General features: G+C 41.4%; 1 protein-coding gene across 2 annotated transcripts in view; it reads right to left on the bottom strand.

Moving 5' to 3' along the window:
- Nucleotides 1-19809, bottom strand: part of PKD2 (polycystin 2, transient receptor potential cation channel) — a 31710-nt gene extending 11901 nt beyond the window's left edge. Inside the window, exons 1-8 of one of the 2 annotated variants that reach the window (XM_061583060.1) lie at nt 19145-19809; nt 12883-12993; nt 10809-10942; nt 8495-8745; nt 7801-8025; nt 6930-7158; nt 5700-5870; nt 4481-4662 (exon numbers count right to left, since the gene is read on the bottom strand). In XM_061583060.1, coding sequence (XP_061439044.1) covers nt 4481-4662; nt 5700-5870; nt 6930-7158; nt 7801-8025; nt 8495-8745; nt 10809-10942; nt 12883-12993; nt 19145-19682 — 1841 coding nt within the window. In that variant the 5' untranslated portion in view covers nt 19683-19809. The remainder of the gene's footprint in view (nt 1-4480; nt 4663-5699; nt 5871-6929; nt 7159-7800; nt 8026-8494; nt 8746-10808; nt 10943-12882; nt 12994-19144) is intronic. The other variant, XM_061583059.1, reaches the window with a different exon arrangement.
- Nucleotides 19810-24860: the final 5051 nt, after the last annotated feature.

Genomic DNA, 24860 nt, shown 5'->3' on the forward strand with positions numbered 1-24860 from the left:
AGCCACTGAGGATGACTGTATTCATGCTGTGTCATGTCACTGCTGAATGGGGAGACCGCAGCTCATCACCTCTTGGAATTCTTCTGAAAAGTGAGATGAATCGAGATGGTGAAGCTGAGATCTTACCACTTGGCTGAATCCACCTTATTTGATCCCTTTCTAGTGCCACATAATCTAATGGTTTGCCAGGTGACAATTTCTTAAAACTGCAAGTTCCATATCACAATCCAAGAAAAGTACCACATACTCACTTATACTAGTTCCTCCCTATAGTAATCATTAAACTGCTGCACAAACAGGAAAATACATGTGAAAAGCAGCAAGTTGGACAAAAACAAAATAAGACCCTGCTGGATCAAGCCAATGGCCCATCTAGTCCACCATCCTGTTCTCACAGTGGCAAGCCTATGGGAAGCTCACAAGCAGGGTGTGAGCACAAGAGCCCTTTGCCCTCCTGTGGTTGCCAGCAACTGGCATTCAGAAGCATACTGCCTCCAATCGTGGAGGGAGAGCATGGTCATGGCTAGTATAGCCATTGATAGCATTATCCTCCATGAATTTGTCTAATCCTCTTTTAAAGCCATCTATGTTGGTGGCCATCACTGCTTCTTGTGGGAATGATTTCTACAATTTAATTTTGCACTGTGTGGAGAAGTACTTTGGTTTTGCCTGTCCTGAATCTTCCAACATTCAGATTCATTGGATGTCCATGAGTCCTAGTTTTATGAGAGTTAGAAAAAAAAATTCTATCTATATTGTCCATGTCATGCATAATTTTATACACTTCTATTGTGTTGCCTGCTTAAAACCTTTTGTTCAGGCAAGCCTATCTGGATATATCAATGATGTGCAGGACATGGAATTATGGGCTCAAGTTGCAGGAAGCCAGATTTTGACTGGACATCAGGAAAAACTTCCTAACTGTTAGAGCCATATGACAATAGAACCAATTACCTAGAGAGGTAGTGGGCTCTCCGACACTGGAGACATTCAAGAGGCAGTTGGACAGCCATCTGTCGGGAATGCTTTGATTTGGATTCCTGCATTGTGCAGGGGGTTGGACTCGATGGCCTTATAGGCCCCTTCCAACTCTACTATTCTATGATTATCTGTTTTTATTGATAATTTTAATGTTTTTTGTAAATCGCTTAGAGGTCTTTATATTCAAGTGGTACATATATTTTGATGAATAAATAAAAAATAAAATGTCATACTTTACTCGCCTTTTCTCTATACTAAAAAGCCCCCCAATGCTGCAACCTTTCTCATTCCCTTGATCATTTTTGTTGCCCTTTTCTGAGCCTTTTCCAGCTCTACAATATCTTTTCTGAGGATGGAGAGAAGCAGATAGCTGCTTCACATGTTACATGGCAGGAGGTCATAGCCAATCCTAAATTCCTGGCCTATGGATATGTATGATGCATGTGGCTGAAAACCTATGTTTGTTGTATTCACACACATTTTTTTTTGGTAAGGTAAAATTTGCTTCCCCACATGCGCCTAAAGTTCACTCAGGGATGTTTCACACCAGTATTTCCTACAAGGCTACACTATCTTGTTTGTATGTTCCCGATATCTGTCTATATGGTAAAACACATGTGAATGTAAAATTGTACATGTGAAGTGGCCCTTACCGGCACATGCAATAACATGTGGGTGCCACAACGTAAGATGAGAAACCTCTGTACAACTAGCTATTTTTCGAAGTAACATCTTTTCAATCCAAATCTTTTCCTTGTACATTTGCACAAACCCCTTTCCTGGATTCAACCATGCTGTGTCACCTCCCTTCCTGAGGCTTATCTTGCTGCTACCTTTCTATGGTACCTGTGCTCAAGCTCTAGGTAAGCTGTTCTTTTCTTATCCTTCTGAAGGAGCCTGAGAGGTTCATCATGCAACTGTCTGGCAACTTTAAACCAGCTTCATCCTGCCAAAGACTTGTAAGGAACTCTGATTTATCTTTCCCTTAATCTACCCTGTGGAACTCTCTCCCAAATGATCTCCGCCATGCCCCTTCTATGATGAGCTTCCGCCGGGCCTTGAAGACCTGGCTCTTCAGGCAGGCTTTTGGGGTGGGTTAGGTTTTTACTGTTATGGTTTTAAATTTTAACATTTTAATGTATTGTTTTTTATCTTGTACGTCGCCCAGAGTGGCTGGACAACCAGCCAGATGGGCGACTAATAAATTTAATAAATAATAATAATAATAATATGGGGTTAATGCTTCACACAGATGAGTGTCCAGGTGAAAAACAAGGAGACAGCACTTTTTCTTAAAATCTTAAAGACCTGGTAAATGTCGACTTCCCAGGAGGATCCCTCCGCCTGTGCAGCCTCTGAGACAGCTCCCGTCTTGGATGAAACTTTTTCAGTTTTAAATCCAGTCAGAAGGGTCTTTTTTGACTGGGGATAATTTCTTCCGGATAAGGAAGAAACGTGAGATTTCCCACATAGCTTTGTTGTGATTGTCGGAGACTGGAATTCGTCAGAATTGTCTGTGAAAGAAGGTCTTCCAGCAGCTCGGACGGAGCGAGGATTTCTAGCTAGCTCAGCTGAAAAAGTGACCCGTTTTTTTTTCTTTAAAGAAAACGGTTTAACAGGCAAGTATTCTGCTGTCTACGCTTATTACTTTCTTATCTACACAGCTAAAGAGATTTGTCAAAGAATCAGCAATTAAGAAAACCTGGGTGAGCCAAAACTTTCCTTCTCTTTTACTCACGGAACTAAGGGGGAAGAAAATAAAAATAGCCTATTTTTTTTTATTGCAAAAAGCTGACATGGAAAATAGCATTATAAAGATTACAACGGATGAGGGTTTTCTTTTTGACTTATAAGACTTTGGTGTAATATATGTCTGGGACTATTTTTTCTGATCTACTTTTTTTTTTGACGAATCTGCTCATTTTTTCTGCTACTAGCTTTTTGGACGCTGTGAACTAAAGCTGTTTTTGCACTTCTGGGCATATAAGAGATAAGGGCTGTCTAGTGTGACGCCAGTTGGTTTGAAAGATTAACTCCTTTGTAACTGGATAAAGAAATAAACTGCTCTTTGCTTGGGACATTGAAAATTGAAGGAGTTTTGTTTCTTTGGCTTTAAGAATGACAATTAAGAAGATCATGGATGTACAAGGGACTTTATCTTCAGACATGTTTCAGAAAATAATGAATGGGATTAACTCAATAAAACAAGAACTGAGAAATAATAGTCAAGCGTGGAGAATTGAATTTGACGAAATGAGACAGGAGCTGAAAGAAATTCAGGATTCTATGAGAAAGGAGAATAAAGATGGATCTGGAAAACCAAAAAAGGATGAAAGAGAAATTAAAGGCAAGGTTCAAACTATGGAGATTGGATTAAATATGGATATGGAAAAAGATTTGGATTTCCTGGCTGTGATGGATTCTGGAGACAAATATTACGGTTTGGAACTCAGCGCTGTCACTGAAGGAATTGAAGAGATTGGAGATAAAAGATATTATCGGTTCAAAAAAATTCCTGGACTGGAAAGATTTGATGGAACTTGAAATGGAGAAAGCTAACAGAATTAATCCCTGTTTTGTGTCAATGGAAAAATCTTCAAGAGATGTGCTAGTGTATCATATAAAAAAGAGGAACAGAGATGCGGCTTTGCAACAATACTTCAGTGATACGTTCGGAACTGATGGCAAGAAAATATCTGTGAAAAAGGAAATTCCTATCAGACTCTTATTATATGACTATGACAGCAAGATTATTGGGCGCGTAAAGATGGAAGATGGAACCAATACGGATAATGGAAGAAGAGCGATTTGAAATTACTGGACTTAGTAGACTTGATGAGTTGGATTAATTGACATGTTTATCTAGAAAAAAAATTGATGGACATATATCTCAAGGACTGGAAACTTCTCTTTGACTTTTTGTGGAAGAATAAAATGATATGATGTTAATGAGATTTGTACCCAATTAAGATAACCGCTGGAGGAAGGTGATTTTATAATCTATAAATTACAGGCTTGTTATATATTATAGACTTATAGCTGAACTACGACAAATCGGAAGTCAATTTTTTAATATATTTTTTCTTTTTATTGTATTAGTTATGGATTTGTGTTTTTTCTTTTTGTATTGTTTTGGTTTTGAAAATTTGAATAAAAATTAATTGAAAAAAAAAAAAGACCTGGTAAATGTCACATCAGTCGCCTTGGAATTAAGTACATGTTCTCAAGTCTTCAATCCAAATTTTACCTTGATGCAACTCCAGCTCTTCAACTAGATTGCTTGCTAAATTTTGTAATGTTAATTCACAGTTAGTTTTGAATCACACCAACTTTTGCATTAGAGAAATGTATCCTAGAATTTTGGAACATCCACAAGCAGACAGAATTTCATTAAAATGGATAGAATTTTAGCTATGAATTTGATGCAAGCTTCTGTGTTTGATAAATACATTTGCTAAATTACCAGCAACCTTTTAAAAGATTTTATTGCTGTACTTACACACTGTCCTGGAAGGTGCTGAAATCATCCACCTGTGTACCAAACACAAGGTAAGCTAGCTGAGCATAGGCTATGAATATGATGAAAAACATAATGGCAAACCCAAGAACATCTTTGGCACATCGTGACATCGTAGTAGATAACTGGCTCATTGTTCGGTTGAAGCTGATAAATTTAAAGAGCTGTTAAAGAAGAGAAAATATTTGAGCTGGGTAGTTCAGTGGGAGTAGAAAACAGTAACTGGAAAAATTATGCTGCTGATTACTGTAAAGTGCAAATAGCTCTTCCATAAGCTTGGGCATTAAAGAATCCAGCAAGTAAGACAATGCCAAGCCATGATTTGTACTAACCATAGTCAAAACTCCAAGCCATTATTTGTATGGTCTGTGTGATTTCCCTATTCTTCTGTCTTCCCCAAGATTCTCCAAACAGCAGGACAGAGAAACTTCACAAACCACTGGTTGTTGGTTCAAAGACCATGCCAACCCACAGTTTGCTGAAAATTTAAACCATGGATTCAGATCCTGGTTTGGTGGTGCTCACAAGCCATAGTTGATAAGATCATCTTGGTTCAAAAATCGTGAAAAATGATGGCTTGCCATTATGATTCAACACTCTCAGATAGTGGTATACAGACAGAGTAAAAGTAAGCTCAAAGGAAATCACTACTTGGTATCAAAAGGCACCAAGCATGATACCAATAGCAGCAAAACAGTCTTGTAAGAAATCACTGTCTTGCTTGGAAACATTTTTATGAGCAAAATTATAGTTCTGGTATGCAAACCAAAGTATCATTGTTATTCACTGTACTGGAAATGAGATTTAAGATAAAGCAAGTTTTTCATATATTTTAATTATTCTTTCATGGCAAAGAAAACAGATAGTCTTGCCAACAGAGTTTTCTGTTTCTTTTTAGGAACAACTCTTCCTGATCAACAATAGCTCTTAAAATAAGAGGAGTTTCAAAAGCAGCTGTGGATACGGTAAAAGAGAATGATGCCATGCCAAAAAAAAAGCAAAAGACCCTGGCTGCATTATGAATTATGTAATTCTGCTCTTGTGTGGATTTTAGCCTTGGTCTGGAATGTCCTCTTTCTTGCCAGGAGCCTTAGGGCGAGGCATGGGACACATTTAAAGGAATAAAAACTGTGTACAAACTTGGGACGTACATTGCTTTATCAAAGTGACAAATACAAACTGCCTTAAAAAGTTAAAATACCTTCATCCAGACGAAAAACATGGTGACAGCTGCAATATTGTTGAACTGTGTTTGCCAGTATGCTAAAGGCTCAAAATTTGGGAAGCAGTTTTGATTTTCCAGCAACTCCTTCAGTAATCTATCCACAGTAGATGTTCGATATATGTTAATTCCTATAGCTGCCAATGATAGCTAAGTGGAGAAAAACAGTACATAAATAATACAGAACATGCATCTTAATAGATACATAAGGATGCTGTGCTTCTTAACTTTCTTTTAGTTCCAAGCACTTAGGGCATCTTTACTTGTGATTGCCAAAGAAAAGACAGACAAGGGTCCCAGTGACTACCAGGCCACAACTGTTATTTAAGTGTCTGCTGGCAATTAATAATTCTCAGAACCAAAGAAAAAAGGGAGGGTATGAAGCCCCTCTATCTCGGTTCTTCTCTGCCTAAGAAACTGCCCAGTGATTGCCCTTTGGGGGAGCTGCTCATGCTTAAGCCTGTTGCTTATAGTAAAGCCCTGCACTTAGCATGCAGTAGGTCTAAGAGCATGCCACATTTCCCACAGTTGTTCAAAATCTGCTAGGAGTGGTCCCAGCCCCACTCACTGTGCCACTGCTTACAGATGAGAAGACCCTGTCAGGTGCCTAACATCACTGTGTATGAGCCCTAGCCCCTGCCCCACTGTACCTGCTTTGCAAAGTTGTGATAAATAAATGCATCTGCATCAAGAACGCTTTATCTCCAACCTAAAGGTGATACTCCAAGGAAAACATGCCCATCTTTGGCTAATCTGGATGGCATGGAAAAATTCCTTCCTGGCCCTCCACAGAGTGATCAGGTCTAACCTGGATTATCCCTGAGAAAGAAGGGTTGATGGGATGGCCTGCCTAGCCCAAATCACATGTGGCACATGTGCGTCCCCACAGTTCTTGTCCAGGAATCCCGGACCTGGAAATCCCATGTCTTGCAAGACTGTGTGCCCCATCCCATACTTCTATGTGATAACTGGAAGCTCCCAAGAACTAAGAGCTTGCTTCAGAGGCTGCAGTGCCTGGGAAGCTTTCTTTCCCAGAAGCAGCAGAGGCAGTGACAAAAGTGATATGATGAAGGGGCAGGCAAGCAAGCTGCCTCCTCATGCACAGGGAACTTACTAGAGAAATTCCCCTTCACATATGTCCACAAGCACTTCTCGAATGACAGCAATGTGCCTCTATTGAAAGGTTCAGAGTCATTTGATCTCACTTACCACAATAATGAGAACATCAAGACAATTCCAAAGACTCTTGAAATAAAATAGTCTGTGAATGTGAATTTCCAGGATTTCTTCTACCACATAATAAAGAATAAAGAGGCAAAAAACAATTTCACAGGCAGCCAGAAAGAAGTCAAAAGTGGAAAGGTAGTGGATCAATTTCACTGGCTGGAATTGCCAAGATGTAAGAAGGCCTCCTGTTGGTGGGAACTCCACCAATAACCTGCATTTTAAAAATAAATGCATACATAATTCATCTTGTTATTGGTATATATTTGTTATTTTATTGCTCAGTTGTTTTCATCAAAGAGAGGCACACCTGAAAGTTTTTTTTTTTTACTGAATGGTGGATCACTAACTTTGTAATAAATAAATGTTTGAAACATGAGACTTGGAAATAAACTACAAAGCAATACGTAAATACAAATATTTATTTGTATTATGAGTTTATTAGTTATTTATTTAAATTATTTATAACCCACTCTTCACTGTTTACATAATCCCAGAGCAAGAAAGAACATTAAAACAGAAATGAAAACATTATTTCATTTAAATAATGAGGTTGTTGCAAATGCACCAGTGGAACCAATCTGGTGCTCCTGCCAGTGTGTTTGCACCATGCTGCCCCTCCCCTGCCCCTCTCACTCCAGGTGCTAGGAGGTCAGGTAAATGCCTCTGCCCCACTACATTGCCTGGTACTGCATATATAGTTTGGCTCTCAGTTCCACTGAATTTAGTAGCACTTACTTCGGAATAAATATGCACAGGATTGGGCTTCATATATTCTACATGTACACAGTGAACATAGTATTGTTTCTACAAACTTTAAAAGTCCATGTTCCATATCAAAAAGTTCCAGACCTACCTGACAATGCAGAAGAGATTGATGTTTGCGTTGTACACTGAAAAATCAATAAATGTTGCCCTTGTGCCCCTATCAAGCCACAAGTTGTTCTTGAGGCCAGCAATCAATGTAGATGTCTCCTCTCTGCTTCTGGACAGATCCTGGTAATAGCCAGCTCCACCGTATGTTGCAATTAGCCCCCAATGGCTGCTTCCATTCAGATCTTTTTCACTGGTGTAAGTCCAACTGAAATGCAACAGGAAGAGACACACTGAAGCTATTGTTTTCATACAGGACAACAACAGCATGCAGGGAAGCCTAATTCCTGTTAGAGTTAATAGTTCTGAAATAAGTTTAGGAAATTCTCTCTCAGCCTTTTCACTCTGCTTCAAAACTAAAATGTGGTGGCAGACATGGAAACACTTGAACTATTCAAAGAACAGGATTTTCTTCAAACTTATACAGGCTGATTTTATGTCAGCAGTAATAAATTGGCAGTTTAGGGAATGTCAGATAAAACAGTGTTTTCACAGAGACTAGACTACACATTGGGTGAAATCCAACAGAGTCCCTCAACTGGAGGAACAAACACCATTGGTGGGACAGATTTCCCCTCCACCCTCTTGGGTGCCCCCAAAAACCTGCCCAGAGGGTTGATGGGCCCTGCAGTGCCATTTGCTACATTTGGCTATATTTATGTGAGAGAAATACATACGCAGTTCCATTGAGGGGTCCAAATGGTGCAGTGTCCTCATTACCCACAGAGTAAACGTCGTAACAGTCTTTAATTTCATCTTTTAAATCTTCGGGGATTGAACACGTGCCGTTTCTCACTTTTAGCTGACGGATACGAGGCACTCCCAAAAGCAAGTTCTCATGGTAGATAAAACTCCTGTTCTCTGCCACCGTTTTGTTGTTGTACCACATCTCCCAGTATAGTCCATCTAGCAAAGGACCCTCAGAGAACTGAAACAGAAGGAAATTTTGGGAAAATTAACTGCTGCTAAGATTCTGCAGGTGTTTTAAGCGGACAATTTTACTTCTGAAGAATGTTAGCAGGGGAACCTCCAACCCACAGGCCTAAATAAGCCTGGCAGGGATCCTAACCATGAGGCCATTTTCTCCAAACCACAACCACCTGCCCCACACCTGACATCATATGTGATGTCAACTGTGGAGCAGGTACAGAGGTGGCTGCAACAGACCCATAGCCAGTGGGGCTGGGGGGGCTGCCCCCCTAAAATTTTTCTCCCCCCTACTTTTTTTTACAAAAAAATTAAGTTTATTATAGTTTTTTTCTCCCCCCCTACATTTTTTGTGCCCCCACCCAAACCTTTAGGCTGGCTATTGGCCTGGGCTGCAAAGAAACAACCAGGAGACTTAAAATGTGGTCCTGACTGTTCCTTGGCAAGTGGGGCTTATATTTAGTGCCTTTAAATTCTGATGCCAAATGAAAGGCCCACTGGGATTTGTTCCACATGAGAGTTCCCAATCCTGAGTGGAACCAAGCCTTGCCAACAGCGGCGTCTGCAGCCAGTGCAGACGGCAGTGGATACACACTTATGGCAGGGATCCTCTTTTGCAGCTTGGCTCTAGTTCAAATCATGCTGCAAAGGGAGAATGGAAAGAATTGGGAGTGCACTGTTGATTTCTTCTTTGAAGTTGAGGAACCTCACATCACAGTGGCATCAAGTGGCCAGATTCTGTTCCTTACCTCTTTTTAGACATACAATTACTGTTTTTTTCTGCTCATTATGTTTTGTTTATTGATAAATTTATTTAATCTGTATACCGCTTTTCAAGAAAAAATCTTGCCAAAGTGGTTTCCAAGCTCCATATCAAACACAATAAAATAAAACTTAAGACCATAAAATACCCCAAAAAGTTCAAAACAATATTTTAAAGCATTAATAAAAGCCAAGAGAACCAACATTAATCCACGATAATATAAAATTACCAAAATGACACAAGTTTGAGTGACTTGCTAATACAGCAAGATTAAATAATAGCAAAGAGTTCTGAATATCAGAGTATTAATAGCATCTAAATATGGGAGCAATCCAACCTGAGTTTACGCCAGGCTGGGTGGACCCCCGGCTGAGCTGGCATGCTCCCAGTACTGCCAGGCTCTGCCGACAGAAGCCCCTCATCTCGGCTCAGCTGTAGCACAGCCAGGACCCTGCCGGTGCCACCGAGGGCAGCCAGCCTGGCAGATGGAGAGTTAGCAGAAGCCCTGAAAATGGGGCATCCCGGGGGAAGAGATGCAGGGGAGACTTACGCAGCATCCAAGTCCCCCTCGGAACGCTCCTGCAGGTCCTGATTCACGTGGGAATTCCACTGGCAAAAAGGTTGGTGGAGGAAAACAACTGAACTGTGGGTTAATGGGGACTGTTTACTCCCTGATTGTGCTATTCGTGGGAGCCAACTCTTCCCTTCTGGCTCCGGAATGCAGCTCTCAACAGAGCCTGCGTTCAGACGGGCCAACAGGTCCTGACTGGGAAGTGGATACTGTGGAGCTTTCTACCAGCTCCTCCTCTACCTGTCCCCCCCCCCAGCTTCCCATCATTTGGATTGCTCTGTATATGTCCCCCAAGTATTGATTTTCACAGTGCAATAACTGTATATCAACTATCATGGATGAACACAGGTAACACCATTTCTACAATAATAGCATAATCCTCTGTGTATTGCTGTCCATACGGCAGAAAACTACTCATGCTGATGGAAAGAACTGTTTCCAAGCTATTGAAAGAGAAGCTTTTGTATATTGGGGAAGAGTTAGAATTATTCCCTACTGGGTCATCAATGAACTACAAAAGTACGATTAAAAAGGTGAGCTAGTAGTAGTTCCTAAACTGGCTTCTTCGAATGACTGGATTAAAGTCTACAATAAGTCCTGCCAAACCATACATACCTTTCAAGATTCTGACAGACTAAGATGATCTTAAATAATTTTTTATAATACACCCATGTGCATATTACTCAAATATATTATTCAATTTGGTCAAAGACCAAATTCCAATCAGTACCTTCCAGAAGTCTTCCATTGTAGACAAAGTTTTGAAGTTGGTCTTCTCCATTTTTGATATTGGCGTGTCTAGAAAGAGCTGCGACATCACCCTTGTGTAGTAATACATATTCGAACTCACCATTCCATAAGACACTGAGTTGGAAGGAAAAAAACATGTCAAAAAGGCTTTAAAAAAACACAGGTGTCCAACAATATTTTTTCTAGTAGTGTTACAATACAGTAGATAACTAAACTTTTCATTCTAATCCCTCATGGAACAATTTACAATTGACCTAGCAGATTCCAGAGAGGTTCTGGGTCTGATCCTATATTGATTCAGAAAGAGGGGTGACACCCCCTCCCCAAAATTCTTGCATTTGAACCTGCCCAACATCTTGCTCCATCCCAATGAATATGTTATGGCATAAATCTCCTGCACAAGAAATATCATCAGACACTTCATTGCCTTACTGGCCACATTACAGAGATGCTCAAGACAGAGGTTCCCAAGCTGTGGTCCATGAGCTTCATTCATGTGGTCTGCAGAATGTCTGTGGATTTATGGCTGAAGATGGGAGATGACACATCCATCCCATTAATTATTCAAATTGATTTTTAATTGTATTTGAATTTCTTCTCTTATTTCTTATCTTGTACTTTATTGTGTTACAATTTGAATTCTATGGAACAGAACAAAATACAGTGCATAAGAAATAAATGAAGCAAAAAAAATACAATTAAAATAATACATCATCTAGCACAGCACACTGCAATCACTGTAAGAGGCAGAAAAGAAATTAAGTGGCCCACCAAGACCCTCAGTGATTTTCAAGTGGTCCATGGAGAAAAATGTTTGGGCGCCATGAGCCTAAGGCATTGTGTACGTCAACAGTAGCTTTCATCCTTTTTAGACCCACCTTTGAACTCAACCCTCAACATGGAATCTAGTTTTGACTATTTTTCCGTGTAAGTCCATCTTTGTCCTTCTCTTTCTAGTACTCTCTCCTCTTTCTCCTGTCCTTAAAAAAATTTAAACAAAAGAGAGAAAATGGTGGTGGTGGTGCTTACATAACCCATCTTGTGATAACCAAGTTTTGAATACCCAACTATTGGCTGAAGATTGATGTGGGAATACATATTTGTTTACCCCAAATATATGAAACCCAAGCAAAACAACAAATTGCTCTAATAATTCAAATAAAATGGTGCATAGATTTCCAAGGTATTGCTTAGATATATCTTTTGAAAAAGTGACTGAGAAAGCAATTTTGCATGACAAGATTTCAATGAAGTTGCTTTAGTTGGCAAAACGTTTAATACAAGTTCATGTTGAGTTAATCAGCTGTCCAAGCTGTTAATACTGATAGCTTCTAAAAGCAATAAACTTCACAGAAAGACTGCACTGTAGAACAACAGAGTTCACTCACGGTATTTTATGTTTCCCTAGGAAGCAATGCTACTGGCATGAGCATAAATGACTTTGCACTAGATGTGCTCCAAAAGGGAAGAGGCTAATAACCTGCCAAAACCATCTTCTACCTTCTACCCATAAACTCTGTTTTGTTGATTTCCACTAGTGAAGAGAGGGCAACAACCGTAAAGTTGTATTAATGAAGATAGGGATTATGGTATATTGTTCTTGGCTCTCAAAATGACTCTATTACTTTTTTAAAAAAGAACTAAAACTTATCACAAGCAAGGAGCTGAACACAATATGGGACTTACATTTTGTTAGTGGCAGTGCCGCTTTTGAAAAACTGTAATATCACCTGCAATTGATTTTTGATAGCCTTAAATTATGCTTTATTTTTCCATAAAAGAAAGATGCATTCATGAGGTTACCAAAGGTGCCATTTCTTTTCCAGGACTGTAAACAATGTAGAGCCACATTGAATCACAGAAACTGTAACCGTTACATTTGAATAACTGATTTTTCTGAACAGTGCCAACTTATGAATAAAACCGTATTTTATTACTTGAAAGAAGAAGGCTTTTAAAAAGCTCCCACTAGAGCTATAGTGATTTACCTGTTAAGTTTCATAGCATTTATTGCTAGCTATGTCATTGAAGTACCAGCAAAAGAGTATACTTACAGAAAGATAGGACCAGGAGAAAAATCAAGTATGTGATTAGTTCTCGTAAAACACTTTTCAGGTATCTCTCTCTGGTTGTGGTTTCTTCCATTAGTGTAGTACCCCACAGACCTTGAAAAAGAAATATTAATAGGGAGTCATAAGAAAAATGAAACACTACTATATTCAACTGTGCCTGTATAATCTGGCCAAAGTGTGCATTTGATTTTAATTTGATTTAGAAGCCCTGACATCCATTTTCCCTTGCACAATCACCAGATCTACCATATATTGATTTAACATTCACTTACAAATGCTAACTGATGGCTAAAAACAAAGCTTATAAATAAAAAGAGATTTCCACCCACCAATTATCAAGTTTTCAAAACGGTATTCCCGAGAACCTTGTCATGATGGTGGACAAGGCTCCCTGAAAGGCAGCTTTTTCTTCACTACAACATTCTTAGGCAATGCTCAGAATGAGTTCTAGGCTGCATTCTTGGTACACATGGGATGCTGGTGAAACCTAGGCAGTAATGCACACGGACTGAGAGTACAGTTTGCCCTAGACAAGTCTTTCCTAACTACTGGATCCCTGGATGTTGTTGGACTACCATCATGTAGCCAGCATGGGCAATGGTCAAGAATGATGGGAACTGTAGTGCAGAACATCTGGGGACCCAAAGGTTGGGAAAGGCTGCCCTAAACCATACACCAGAATCCTCTGAAATACACAGAGCTTGACTGGAAGATGTTCACATGGAAACAGTCCCTGTAGGTGGAAAGTTTGGAAAACACAGTTCTATGTATTTAATTACATTTGAATTCAATGGAATTATTCATAGTAGCAATCTCATATTTGCCATATGAGGAACTAACAGCTTGGTTCTCAGAGAAAATGGGCTAACAGGAATACAAACTAGGACAATTTTAACATTTTAGGTTCAAATCCCCACTCGGTCACAAAGCTCACTGGGTGACCTTGGGCCAGTCACGGTATTTCAGCCTAACCCTACTCTTCACAGCATTGTTGTGAGGATAAAATGGGGAGAACTATGCACACCCGCTTGACCCTTTATAAATAAACAACCACATAATGGAAGCAGCATTTAATGTCATAATAACATTCATAAATTAAATTACCAGTAGAGGCTAAAGCATAGATTAACCAAACACCCATACAAAAACAAAGGCAAGAACTTTTTCAGCTCTGTCTCCTCTCCTGAAAACTGGCTAAATCGGGAGGGTCAGAAGTACATAACTGTCAGCACAGAGGCCTATAAAATACGGCATTACATTACCATTTGTGCGCAAATGTTAAGTTGGCTTACTAGCAAGCCATTATTTTTGGTCATTGCAAACCCTTGACCCCCCCCTAAAATCCTCTTGCAGGAAAAGGTAACCAACAGCTGGAATATCTTCTAAGCAGTCTAAAAGATTGCAGTTGGTCCCTCCCCCCACCTTTAAAGCTTATTTTTCATTAGCTGAAAACTCTGGAGAGGGTAACTGTATGCTGTGGGGCATCCTGCTCACCAAAGGACAGGGACATTTGCCAATGGTAAGTTGGTAGATGGATTTGTGAAGGTTTGGACATTACATACAACTGTTTGTGTGTAATGTATGCAAGACACAATCACCCTCTTAAGTATCTGAATTGATGCCTCAGGCTCCTATCCAACTACTGCTGTTTGTTAGACCTTCTTTATTTTGCATTCATGTAAAATGTTGAGCCATTTTAAACCACACAGATGTTGAGACCAATATAGTAGCAATAATGGAAGATTAATACCCCAGGCCATAAAAGTGATCCATGAAGTAAGAATTTCACACAACGTGCTACCAGAAATCTAGTAGTATAATAGCAAATTCAGAAATGCATGACCTCTTCATAATAGTCACATCATGCCCCTTCACAGCCACACCCCACTTTCCACTTTGCCTCATCTCCCTTGCTCTCCATGTCCACGCTCCACTATGACAGATGTCCCTAGGAGCTAATCAGCATGAAAGAGGAGGCTGTGTTAGCTGCTGAGAAGAGTCTTCTCAGTGACTGACTCACCTCCTTTCACTCTGATTGACTCCAATCAGCACAAAAGGACAAGGACTCTTCTTAGTGGCTAACACACTCCCCTTTCATACTGAATGGCTCATTGATAGGGACCCTGCTCTCAAGAACATAATGAGTCTACAACACACACACATACACACCCAACTCAGACGACTACACCCCTGCAGAAATCTCTTAGTTCACCAAGTCAGTTAGTATACCAATGCCTGTCACAGAAACAAAAGACTGGTTCACATAGGAGCTAAACTTTAGATTGAAGATGCAGCTTTATCCATCGCGATAGATTTGGAAGGTTCACACAACCTTCCAATCCACTGTTTTGCACTACCTTCCAATCTGCTGTTTTCCATTCACATATGGAAGGGTTTAGTATCGCTGTTTCCTTGTGGCCCTGCCCCCAAATTTACATGTTTACTCCCTCTGGAGTATTGCTAATGGAGAAAGAGAGGGTTTTTTTGTTGAATTGTTTCTTGTCAATTGCACCTGAAGCCAGGAGAGGGTGGGGAGTGCAATTGACATGAAAAACTTTTTTCTGTCAGTTTCATTTCCTCCTGACATATCTATAGCAACCCTTTTTTTATTAAGTAGGTATGAAATGCAATTTTTAGTGGAAGAGTGTGTGTGTGTATACGTACACCTTCTGTCACATCGCTCAAATAGTGCACAGGATTATTTTCTAATTATCTTGGGACAGTCGCTCCATGTGACACCAGAACTTGCCTTTCTCTTTCGCCGTGTAAGACCAATGATTATTCCCCTACTCCTCCTGTTCTACCCGCTCTCTCCCCTCCTTTCCCCTCGTCCTTGCCCGGAAAGCAAAGTCTTAACTGTGGGTCCCACCTTGAAGTTTCCCTTTTCTCTTTCAGTTATTGCTGATCTCCGGGAAAAGAATGGGTGATGGGGGGTGAGAGAGATCGAGAGAGATCAGCATAGGTTATGCATGTGTACACGCTTGTGTACAGCTGCCGAAGTTGTTAGTTGCTGTGCACACTGGGCTGCCCTGTTTCTATTGCACCAGGGCATTGCCGCCACTGTCACACACTTCGCAGCCCAACATTCTCTTCCTTCCTGCAGATTGGCAGCGCTGTGCAGGAAATCACGGAGGTAGTTCAGCTTCACGTTTGCAAAGCTTGAGGGAGTTTGGGTGGAAAGAGTTCAAACCATGCCAAAGTTTAAAAAAAGAAAGCAGGAGTGAAGGAAGGCAGTTTACTGGGCAAGAAAGGGGTGAAAGAAAGGAGGGCTGCAGCAGTTCAGGAGCAGTCAGTTGGAAGTTGTTTGTTGAGCCACTGGAAATGAAATGGAATTCATGGAGAGTTTAGTGGGTAGAGAAAGGGGAGTATCTGAAAACATCGGAGCGAAGTGCCTACATGGGATGAGTGCAGCAAAGCGGAGACGTTTTTTTCTTCACTTTTCGCATTTTCAGCTGATAGATTTAATTCGGCTTTAAAGGGAAAAGCAGCGACATACCTTCCCTTTGCCTGCAATGTCATGTAAACTCTGCGAATTAAACGGGCATGCAAGTAGCACCAATCTCACATTAAATCACCATGTGAACCAGCCCAACGTGATAGTAAATACTATATATTCTAGTCATCAAGTGGCCTTTCAGTATGTCGCTTTAAGAAAGACTAACTAGCATATTACCTAGTCACACAAGTTAACAGAAAATTCAACGGAGGGTTGTTGTTTTTCATAAAAATTATGCAAAGTGGTAGGGTTCACCATGTAGGTAGTAAAAAAGCCTAATCTACTATAATTAAGTCTGCAACCAAGCCCTTTTTACCTGTTTACCCATGCCTCCACTTCCTTTCCCTTTTTGTTGCTCAGTGTCAATTTTAGATTGTAAATTCCTTTGGGCAGGGACATTTCCTCTTTGATTCTGTAAAGCACCAAGCACACGGGTATATAAATAACACATAAATTAAATATGAAAAGGGGGTGAGTGGAATATGGAATAAACTGCTTCTGAAAGCTCACATCACAATAAACCAGTAAGTCTCTACTATGTTACAATGCGATTTGTCTTTTTTTGCTGCTAAGGGCTAACACAGCTTCCCTTCTGGAATTTGCAGCTAGATGGTTATCCTGAACTGGAACAAATGAGCAGATACTGGTTGACTAGGCAACAGAAAGCTTGCAATGTACTCTGTCAGAGTTGGAGTTTGCAAAACTTGGCAGAGATTTTTTTTTAAAAAAAACAACTATATTGCTCTTCCACTGTTTTTTTTAAAAAACAGCTCCCTGTCATAAAACTCTTAATAACATGCATTTACATGTTTTGAACTGGATGCACACCCCTCTTATATTTGTGAGGATTTGGAAATCAAGGAACATAGGCAGTTGTAGTTCTGTGTGTAAGTCCTAAGTAAAGTCTATATTTTTTGAGGAGGCTCCCAAAGAACAGCTTCACTGTTAACATTGAATTTTTGCTTACGGACTTTAACAGTTTAAATGTTGTCTTTAATGTAGCCTGGTCTTCAAGTGTGTTTAGCATATAAGTGGGGAATCTTTGTCATTCCAAATCCATGTGCTTTTGTAGACAAATATACTGTCTGGTTGCATAAAATGGTAAAAAACGTTCTGCCCCACCTTAGATGTGAACCAATTACTGCCTTATGTGGTAGCTCCCATCATGACTAGCTTGGTTCAAAGGGTTAAACTATTTGTTATGTGGACAATTCATAACTGGATCTCCTGATTAATTATTTACTTCAGAGCAGTCAGGGGCAGGGGGCTCAGAGGAAAGGTTCTGGAAAAGGGAGCTGCCCTTTCCCTCAAAGCTACTGGTCCCCTAAAATCCAATTCCCTTCTGCTATGAACTTGTGTGTAACTGCAAAAGATAACTACTGTAACACATTAAGACTACAGACTTATGTACACTTGCTTGTTATTAAGCCCCCCATGTTGCAGCTGGGCAGGAGGAAATGGCACCTTCTCCCACAGAAGTTTTCTGACTTCAAGAAGATTTTCCCCCCAAGTAAGAGATCAGATGCACACATAGGGGTCAAAAGCAGGAATGACAGATACAGTCCTGTCTGCTCCTCTAAACATTCACTAGTTGTGTGAACAAGGCTCTTCTGAGCATAGCATCAGGAGGAAACCCAGGCTTGTTGCCAAATAATATGAGAACTATTAAAAGGTTCACACACACACATGTTCATCAGTTGATGTCTACAAAAAAACATACATACAGAGGTGATCCAGTGCACATTAATGTGAAGACTTATGCAGAGTAAAAATAAGTGGACAGTTCTCCCAAAAGAATGTAGAAAGTGGAGACCCCCAAAGATTGGTATTGGGACTTGTTCATTAATGATCAAGAATTATGGGTGAGCAGTGAGGTACCCAATGTGCTATTCAATGTAAGCAAGTGTAAAGTGATGCACACTGGGGCAAAATTCCTAATTTCACATACAGGGTCTGAACTGTAGGTGTCTGACCAAGAACGATACTTTGGGGTCATAGGAGATAGCTTAATTAAGAATTCGCAGAGCTTGGAAAAGTTACTTTTTTGAACTACAGCTCCCATCAGCCCCAGCCAGCATGGCCATCTGACAAAGCTGAAAATTGGAAAGATTCAGGACAGGCAAAAGAAAGTACTTCTTCACAGAGTGCACAGTTAAAACTATGGAATTCCATCCACAAGAGGTAATAATGGCCACCAACTTTGATGGATTTAAAAGCGGATTAGAAAAATTCATGGAGCATAATGCTATCAGTGGCTACTAGCCCTGAAGATGTTATTGTACTCCACTGTCAGAGGGCACTTGTGAATACCAGCTGCTAGCAATCCCAAGCAGGGAGTTTGCGCTCATGCCCTGCTTGTGGGCATCTTATGGGCAAACTTGTTGGCTACTGTGAGAACAAGATGGTAGACTAGATGGGCCTTTGACCTGATCCTGCAAGGCACTCCTCATGTTCTTAAGGGTGCCAGTCTGAAATAAAATATTTAAAACCCCAAATTAATGAGACGAGAGACCTGAAGCTAAGGGGAATACGATCCTTAGCATCATGTTGATCTCTAGCTAAAGGAGCAGGGGGGAAATATGGAAATTTTTGCTAACCCCAAGTTGATTGAAGGCAGATGAGCGGGTAAATAAATAAATAAATCTGACGGGTAAAGCGGGACGCGATGATCAAAAGGAGGAGCGGAATGAGAGTTGCTGGGAGTGACGACGACGGAGCCTACTGCGAAGGGCCCTGCGAAGGACTCACCTCGCAGGCTATGCGCCAGCCCCTTGGCCCAGGCGAGGCGGCGAGGCGGGGGCTCAGCGGTCTCCTCGTCCGCCTCGTGAGGGAAATGCGAGGCCACAACGTCTCCCCCTCCTCCGCCCGCGGAAGAGGGACAGTCCCCTTCCCCTCCGTCCTCCTCTTCTGCCTTCTCTCCCTGCCGCCTGCGCCGCCGCTGCCTCCCGCTCTCGGCGCCTCCGCTTCGGGCGCTGGGCCCTCCGGTGGTAGGCGGAGCGGCCCCGCCGCGGCCCCACTCTATGTCCATTTGTAGCACCGGCCCCGCCGCCACCGCAGTTCCCGCCGCCGCTGTCGCCCTGGCCGCTTGTTCCTCCTCAGGCTCAAAGCCTGGATTGTCCCGGCTCCAGGCCTGTCTCGAGCAAGAGGAAAGAGGCGGCGACGGCGAGCAAGAAGAGCCGTCGCCGGTACTGCTGCTCCCCAAGGGGTCCCGCAGCCGCCCCAACTCTAGCTGCTCGAGGCCGCCTGGGGGGCAAAGTCCTGGCCGGCCGCCCAGCGCACCCGCCATTGCCCCCCCTTTATTAGCGCTGCCACCTCAGAAGTTTCCCCTCAGGCCAGGCGAGTAACGGGGCGGGAAACGAGCGTCGTCGCTTTTTTTCTTCCCCTCCACCCATCCATCCCCGCCCACAGAGCCTCAGCAGCCAGGCCGGCGTACCCGACAGAGAGCGGAGCTGTCTTGGCCTGGCTGCGGGTTCCTCCTCCTAGCTGCGAGGTGGGGTGGGAGAAAGCTTCATTGCTCCCCCCACCTCTTTGAGCCCCTTTTGAGGTTAGAGTTTCACAGCTGAGGCTCCTCACATTGCCCGATCCTAGGCAGGTATACTCAGGAGGATTAACCGCATTCATTCGGAGGGACTAACTTCCATGTAGTGGTGCGGTTTGTTGTTGTTATGTGCCTTCAAGTCGACTACGACTTATGGCGACCCTATTAATCAGTGACCTCCAAGAGCATCTGTCATGTCATGAGCCACCCTATTCAGATCTTGTAAATTCAGGTCTGTGGCTTCCTTTATGCAATCAATCCATCTCTTGTTTGGCCTTCCTCTTTTTCTACTCCCTGCTGTTTTCCCCAGCATTATTATCTTTTCTAGTGAATCCTGTCTTCTCATTATGTGTCCAACGTCAGTTTCATCATTTTAGCTTCTAGTGGCAGTTCTGGTTTAATTTGTTCTAACACCCAATTATTTGTCTTTTTCATGGTCCATGGTATGCAGAAAGCTCTCCTCCAACACCACATTTCAAATGAGTTGATTTTTCTCTTACACGCTTTTTTCACTGTCCAACTTTCACATCCATATACAGATATCAGAAATACCATGGTCTGAATGATCCTGACTTTAGTGTTCAATACATCTTTGCATTTGAGGACTTTTTCTAGTTCTCTCATAGCGGCCCTCCCCAGTCCTAGCCTTCTTCTGATTTCTTGACTATTGTCTCCAGTTTGGTTAATGACTGTGCGGAGGTATTGATAATCCTTGACAAGTTTAATGTCCTCATTGTCAACTTTAAAGTTACATAAATCTTCTGTTGTCATTACTTTAGTCTTTTTGATGTTCACTGTAGTCCTGCTTTTGTGCTTTCCTCTTTAACTTTCATCAGCATTCGTTTCTAATCATTACTGGTTTCTGCTAGCAGTGTGGTATCGTCTGCTATGAGGTAGTTTAAGTGGGTGGATAATTCCTAGTTCTCTCCCCCCATGCCCACACAAGCTACCTCAGGAATTATCTTTAGCTTGCAGGGTAACAACAGCTTTACTACAGAGAAAACGTGCTCCTCTAACTACCCATCATTCTTTCTCACTCATGCTGTTGCTTAAGACACACTCGCCACACTAAGCTGTGTTGCCAGGTGTGATTCCCAGGAATAGATGTCATAAAATTAGACTACTGAGCAGCCCTGAAGTCTCGTATGATTATGTACAAGAATGCAAAAGGTACAGAACTGGTGTCAAGCACTGATGTGGTGAAGCACCAGCTGGAGCCCACAACTCAGTGGAGGGCCCATCGCAGACTCAATATGCCGAGCCAACCCTTCATTTTCTGACTGGAGAAGTGTCTGGTGGTGGTAGAAAAAATAATACTCAGGAATCGCACTCTGCTGCTTCCTTTTCCAGGCACCCCTTCCATCAGGAAATGGGAGACTGGCACACATGTACCTGCTCCTTTCCCTCCATGATGACAATTGGGAGAGAGGAAGGGAGCTACAATGAGTGGGTTAAAACGGCAGATGGTAAATTCCATTTTAGAAGAGGCATACCCAGTGGTGCCACCAGGGTAGGTCATTTGAGAGATGATTGCTAGCCTTCTAGTTTTATTTTAATAGACCAAAATGGCTGCTGCATTTTTTGTGTATATGGGAGAATAAATAACACTGCTTTCCTAATTTATGTAATACTTTATTTCCAGTGTTAAAATCATTAAACTGCAGTATTGTAAAATAGTGGAATTTAGTTTGTGAATAACAAAGAGGCCTCTGAATCATTCTTGTTACTCTTTCATAATTAAAATGACAATGGAATAGATTTGGGAACTGTGCATGGAAAAACTTACATTGCTTTAATGGAAAGGAGAACTAATATTATAGGCTTCAATTTGCTTGTATAATAAAGCCTGCTATTTTTGAATCTTTACTAACTGAAATCAAACTAATTATTGTATACACTTGAAAACAAATATTGATATGAAACCATGTTGCCCATCTCCCTAGCTCAGAAAAAGAAATTAATTGATTTTTGTCCAAATTTTAACCTTCACCTTCCGTTCTTTGAAAAAAAGAATTTCATTGTCAATGCTAGGCAGTTTGAAGAAGCTCTGCTAATATGAGTAATTTCAGGGCACAGGCTTTCTCTTAGATTTCCACACTTCAGTCTTCATCTTCTTCATAAGCCTCCAGGAAACCATCTGGTGATTTACTTTCATCAGGAATCTGTAAAAATTTTAAAAAGGAATATGAAGCAGATCCTCTGAGAGCATATATTAGTAGATAGCCATTGAAATGGGAGTTACTTTATTTAGTTAAAAGTATTTTTGTCATTTTTTCAACCAGAAAGGCTCCTAGAATGGCTTATATAAACAGAAACAAGATTATCCTTGCCCGCTCAGTCAAATAAATTCAGGTGTGTTTAAATGTGCTTATGTGGAAATTATCATTAAGATTTTGGCCTATACTGACTTGTAGATATGGATATAAAATATACAGTTGTCAGATGATGACCAGCAGATTACCCACCAGGGGCAAGTGCTTTCATGATTTTTTTACTATCAGTATGTAATGGCACTTTACAGAGTACTAGAGGACAGGTTCCTGGCTCAAGGAGCTTACACTTCTGCACAGGAGAAAGAAGAAAGGGAAGGGAGGGTTAACAGAGAAGCAATATGTGGTTGTTTCATATGCTTAGGATTAGTTACAGGCTCAGTTAAAGCTGGGCATGGGAATTCTAAGGGGTTGTGCCAAAGGCTGAACAGAAATGGTGGGTTTTGATGAGTGATTTGAAGGAAGTAAGAAGTGGCGGAGAGAACATCACACAGGGGTGGTAGAAGACAGCTCCAAGGATGAGTGGCAGTGAAGGAGAAAAGGTGGAGTCTTTTGAGAGAGCAGGAGACCTTTGGATGGTGGAGGGTAGTGGAGGTGATAGAGCGAAGACCATGGACAGCAACGTATCAGGATTTAAGTGCAGAAAGATAAGGGGGAGCAAGGCCGTGGAGGTCTATGAAGTTAAACACAAGGAGCTTTTGCCCATTCTAGGAGCAGTGAGTCAAGAATTGAGTGCAGAGATTCCAAAATGGAGGGAGAGTGGAGGAAGAGTTTCTCCCTATGGAAACACTGAAGAAACATGTAGACAGGAAGAGGACTATCTGACATCAGAATTCACTGCTTCACTCCCTTTATTTATTTATTATGCCCTTCCAGTAGGAGCCCAGGGCGGTAAACAAAAACACTAAAAACACTATAAAACATCATAAAACAAACATTAAAATACATTAAAACTTCTTTAAAACATTAAAACAAAACATCTTTAAAAACATCTTTTTAAAAAAGCCTTTAAAACATCTTAAAAAGCAATTCCAACACATGCAAACTGGGATAAGGTGCCCCCCAGTTCCTTTGTGTCTGCCTGAGTGATCTGCAATTCAGTGGAGAGAACCGTTGATGGAGAAATGACCTTATGACCTATGGATGGAGAACTCTGCTGCCCTCCAGATGTTGCTGAGAACGACAACTCCCATCAGCCCTGGCCATTGGCCATGCTGACTGGGGGGCGCCAATGAGAGTCCCACAACAACTGAAAGGCCGCAGGTTCCCCCATCCTTGCTTAGACGCTCCCTCTCCAATACGTGTGCGTAGTCATTTGTGCACGCGTGTAACACCACCACTCGTTCAGCTCTGAGTGAGGTAAGAAACATGGATGATGTGCAAGCGCAAGGTGTTCCCCTCAAAGTGTAAACACAAGGACAGGGAGCCGGTGGCCCTCCAAACGCTGTTGGGCTGCCAACTCCCATCAGCCCCTGTCAGCATGGCCAATGGCCGGGGCTGATGGGAATTCTAGGCCAGCAACACCTGAAGGGCCACAGGTGCCCCACACCTGGTGTAACATAACAGAATTATTGTATCTTTTAATTGCTGTAAACCGCCCAGAGAGCTTCAGCTATGGGGCGGTATATAAATGTAATAAATAAATAAATAAATAAAATAAAGAGGAAGGTCTTCAGTAGGCACCGAAACTAATGCACTAGGTGTCCATGGTTCAGTTGGAAGTGGCCAGGAGACTTGCTAAACTAGTATATATTAATCTCCCAGAGTGAGGGTAGGCTTTATTTTGCTGTCAAGATTGGCTTCACCTCTTTCTCACAATTTCCCCATCAGTGACCATCAGCCATTCTCAAAAGCCAGAAGTACAGTAGAATCTGTCCTCCCCATAAAAGGTTGCAGTATCAGATGCCAACAGTTGTGTAATTTCTCTATGCCTATGTCTTGGAATAACAACCTGTCTTTCATTCTATTAGCAATGTTCAGGGATGAGTGCCAAGCCTTGTGTAACCAGAATGGCACCACACACTTGAGGGAGGTGTTGGCATGCTTGGGGTAACCCCAAGATTTGCAGAGAGAAAAAACCTTAAGGGGGCAAGCCTTACAATTGTAGAGAAACCATAATGTTGTGAGGTAACATTTTAATGGTTTAAACAGTGTTTAAAATATAGGCATTCTTCTGTAAGAAGAAGAAAAACCTTGTCTTTTAACCCTGGCTACAGCATGATGTAAGGTATGAAGTATACAAGGTCTGCTAACAGCAGGCCAAGTGACTGGTAAACTGTCACAATTGTTCCCTTTTAAGATAATGATGGTATACATGCTGGTTTTAAGTTTTTACATAAGAGCAGTAGCATTAAGAAGTGGTCAATTTATGGTAGGTCATTTGGTGGACATTCCATTCAAATCTATTGGTCTGTAATTACAGGCCAATGAGTGTTTGTGATTCCATCAGAAACAAATTGATTGGCTAGAGCAGTGGTTCTTAAACTTTTTTGGTTCGCGGCGCACTGTAAAACATAAAAAATTTCTGGCGCATTTCATGTACAAAATTAAAAATATATTAATATATTTTAAACTATGAATAAAATAACTATACAAATGGGTTTCTCCTCATTTTTAAAATATACTTTCATAATATTCGCGGGACACCTAGTCACCT

This window comes from Rhineura floridana, chromosome 9 (genome assembly GCF_030035675.1).
Source record: "Rhineura floridana isolate rRhiFlo1 chromosome 9, rRhiFlo1.hap2, whole genome shotgun sequence".
Lineage (NCBI taxonomy): Eukaryota > Metazoa > Chordata > Lepidosauria > Squamata > Rhineuridae > Rhineura > Rhineura floridana.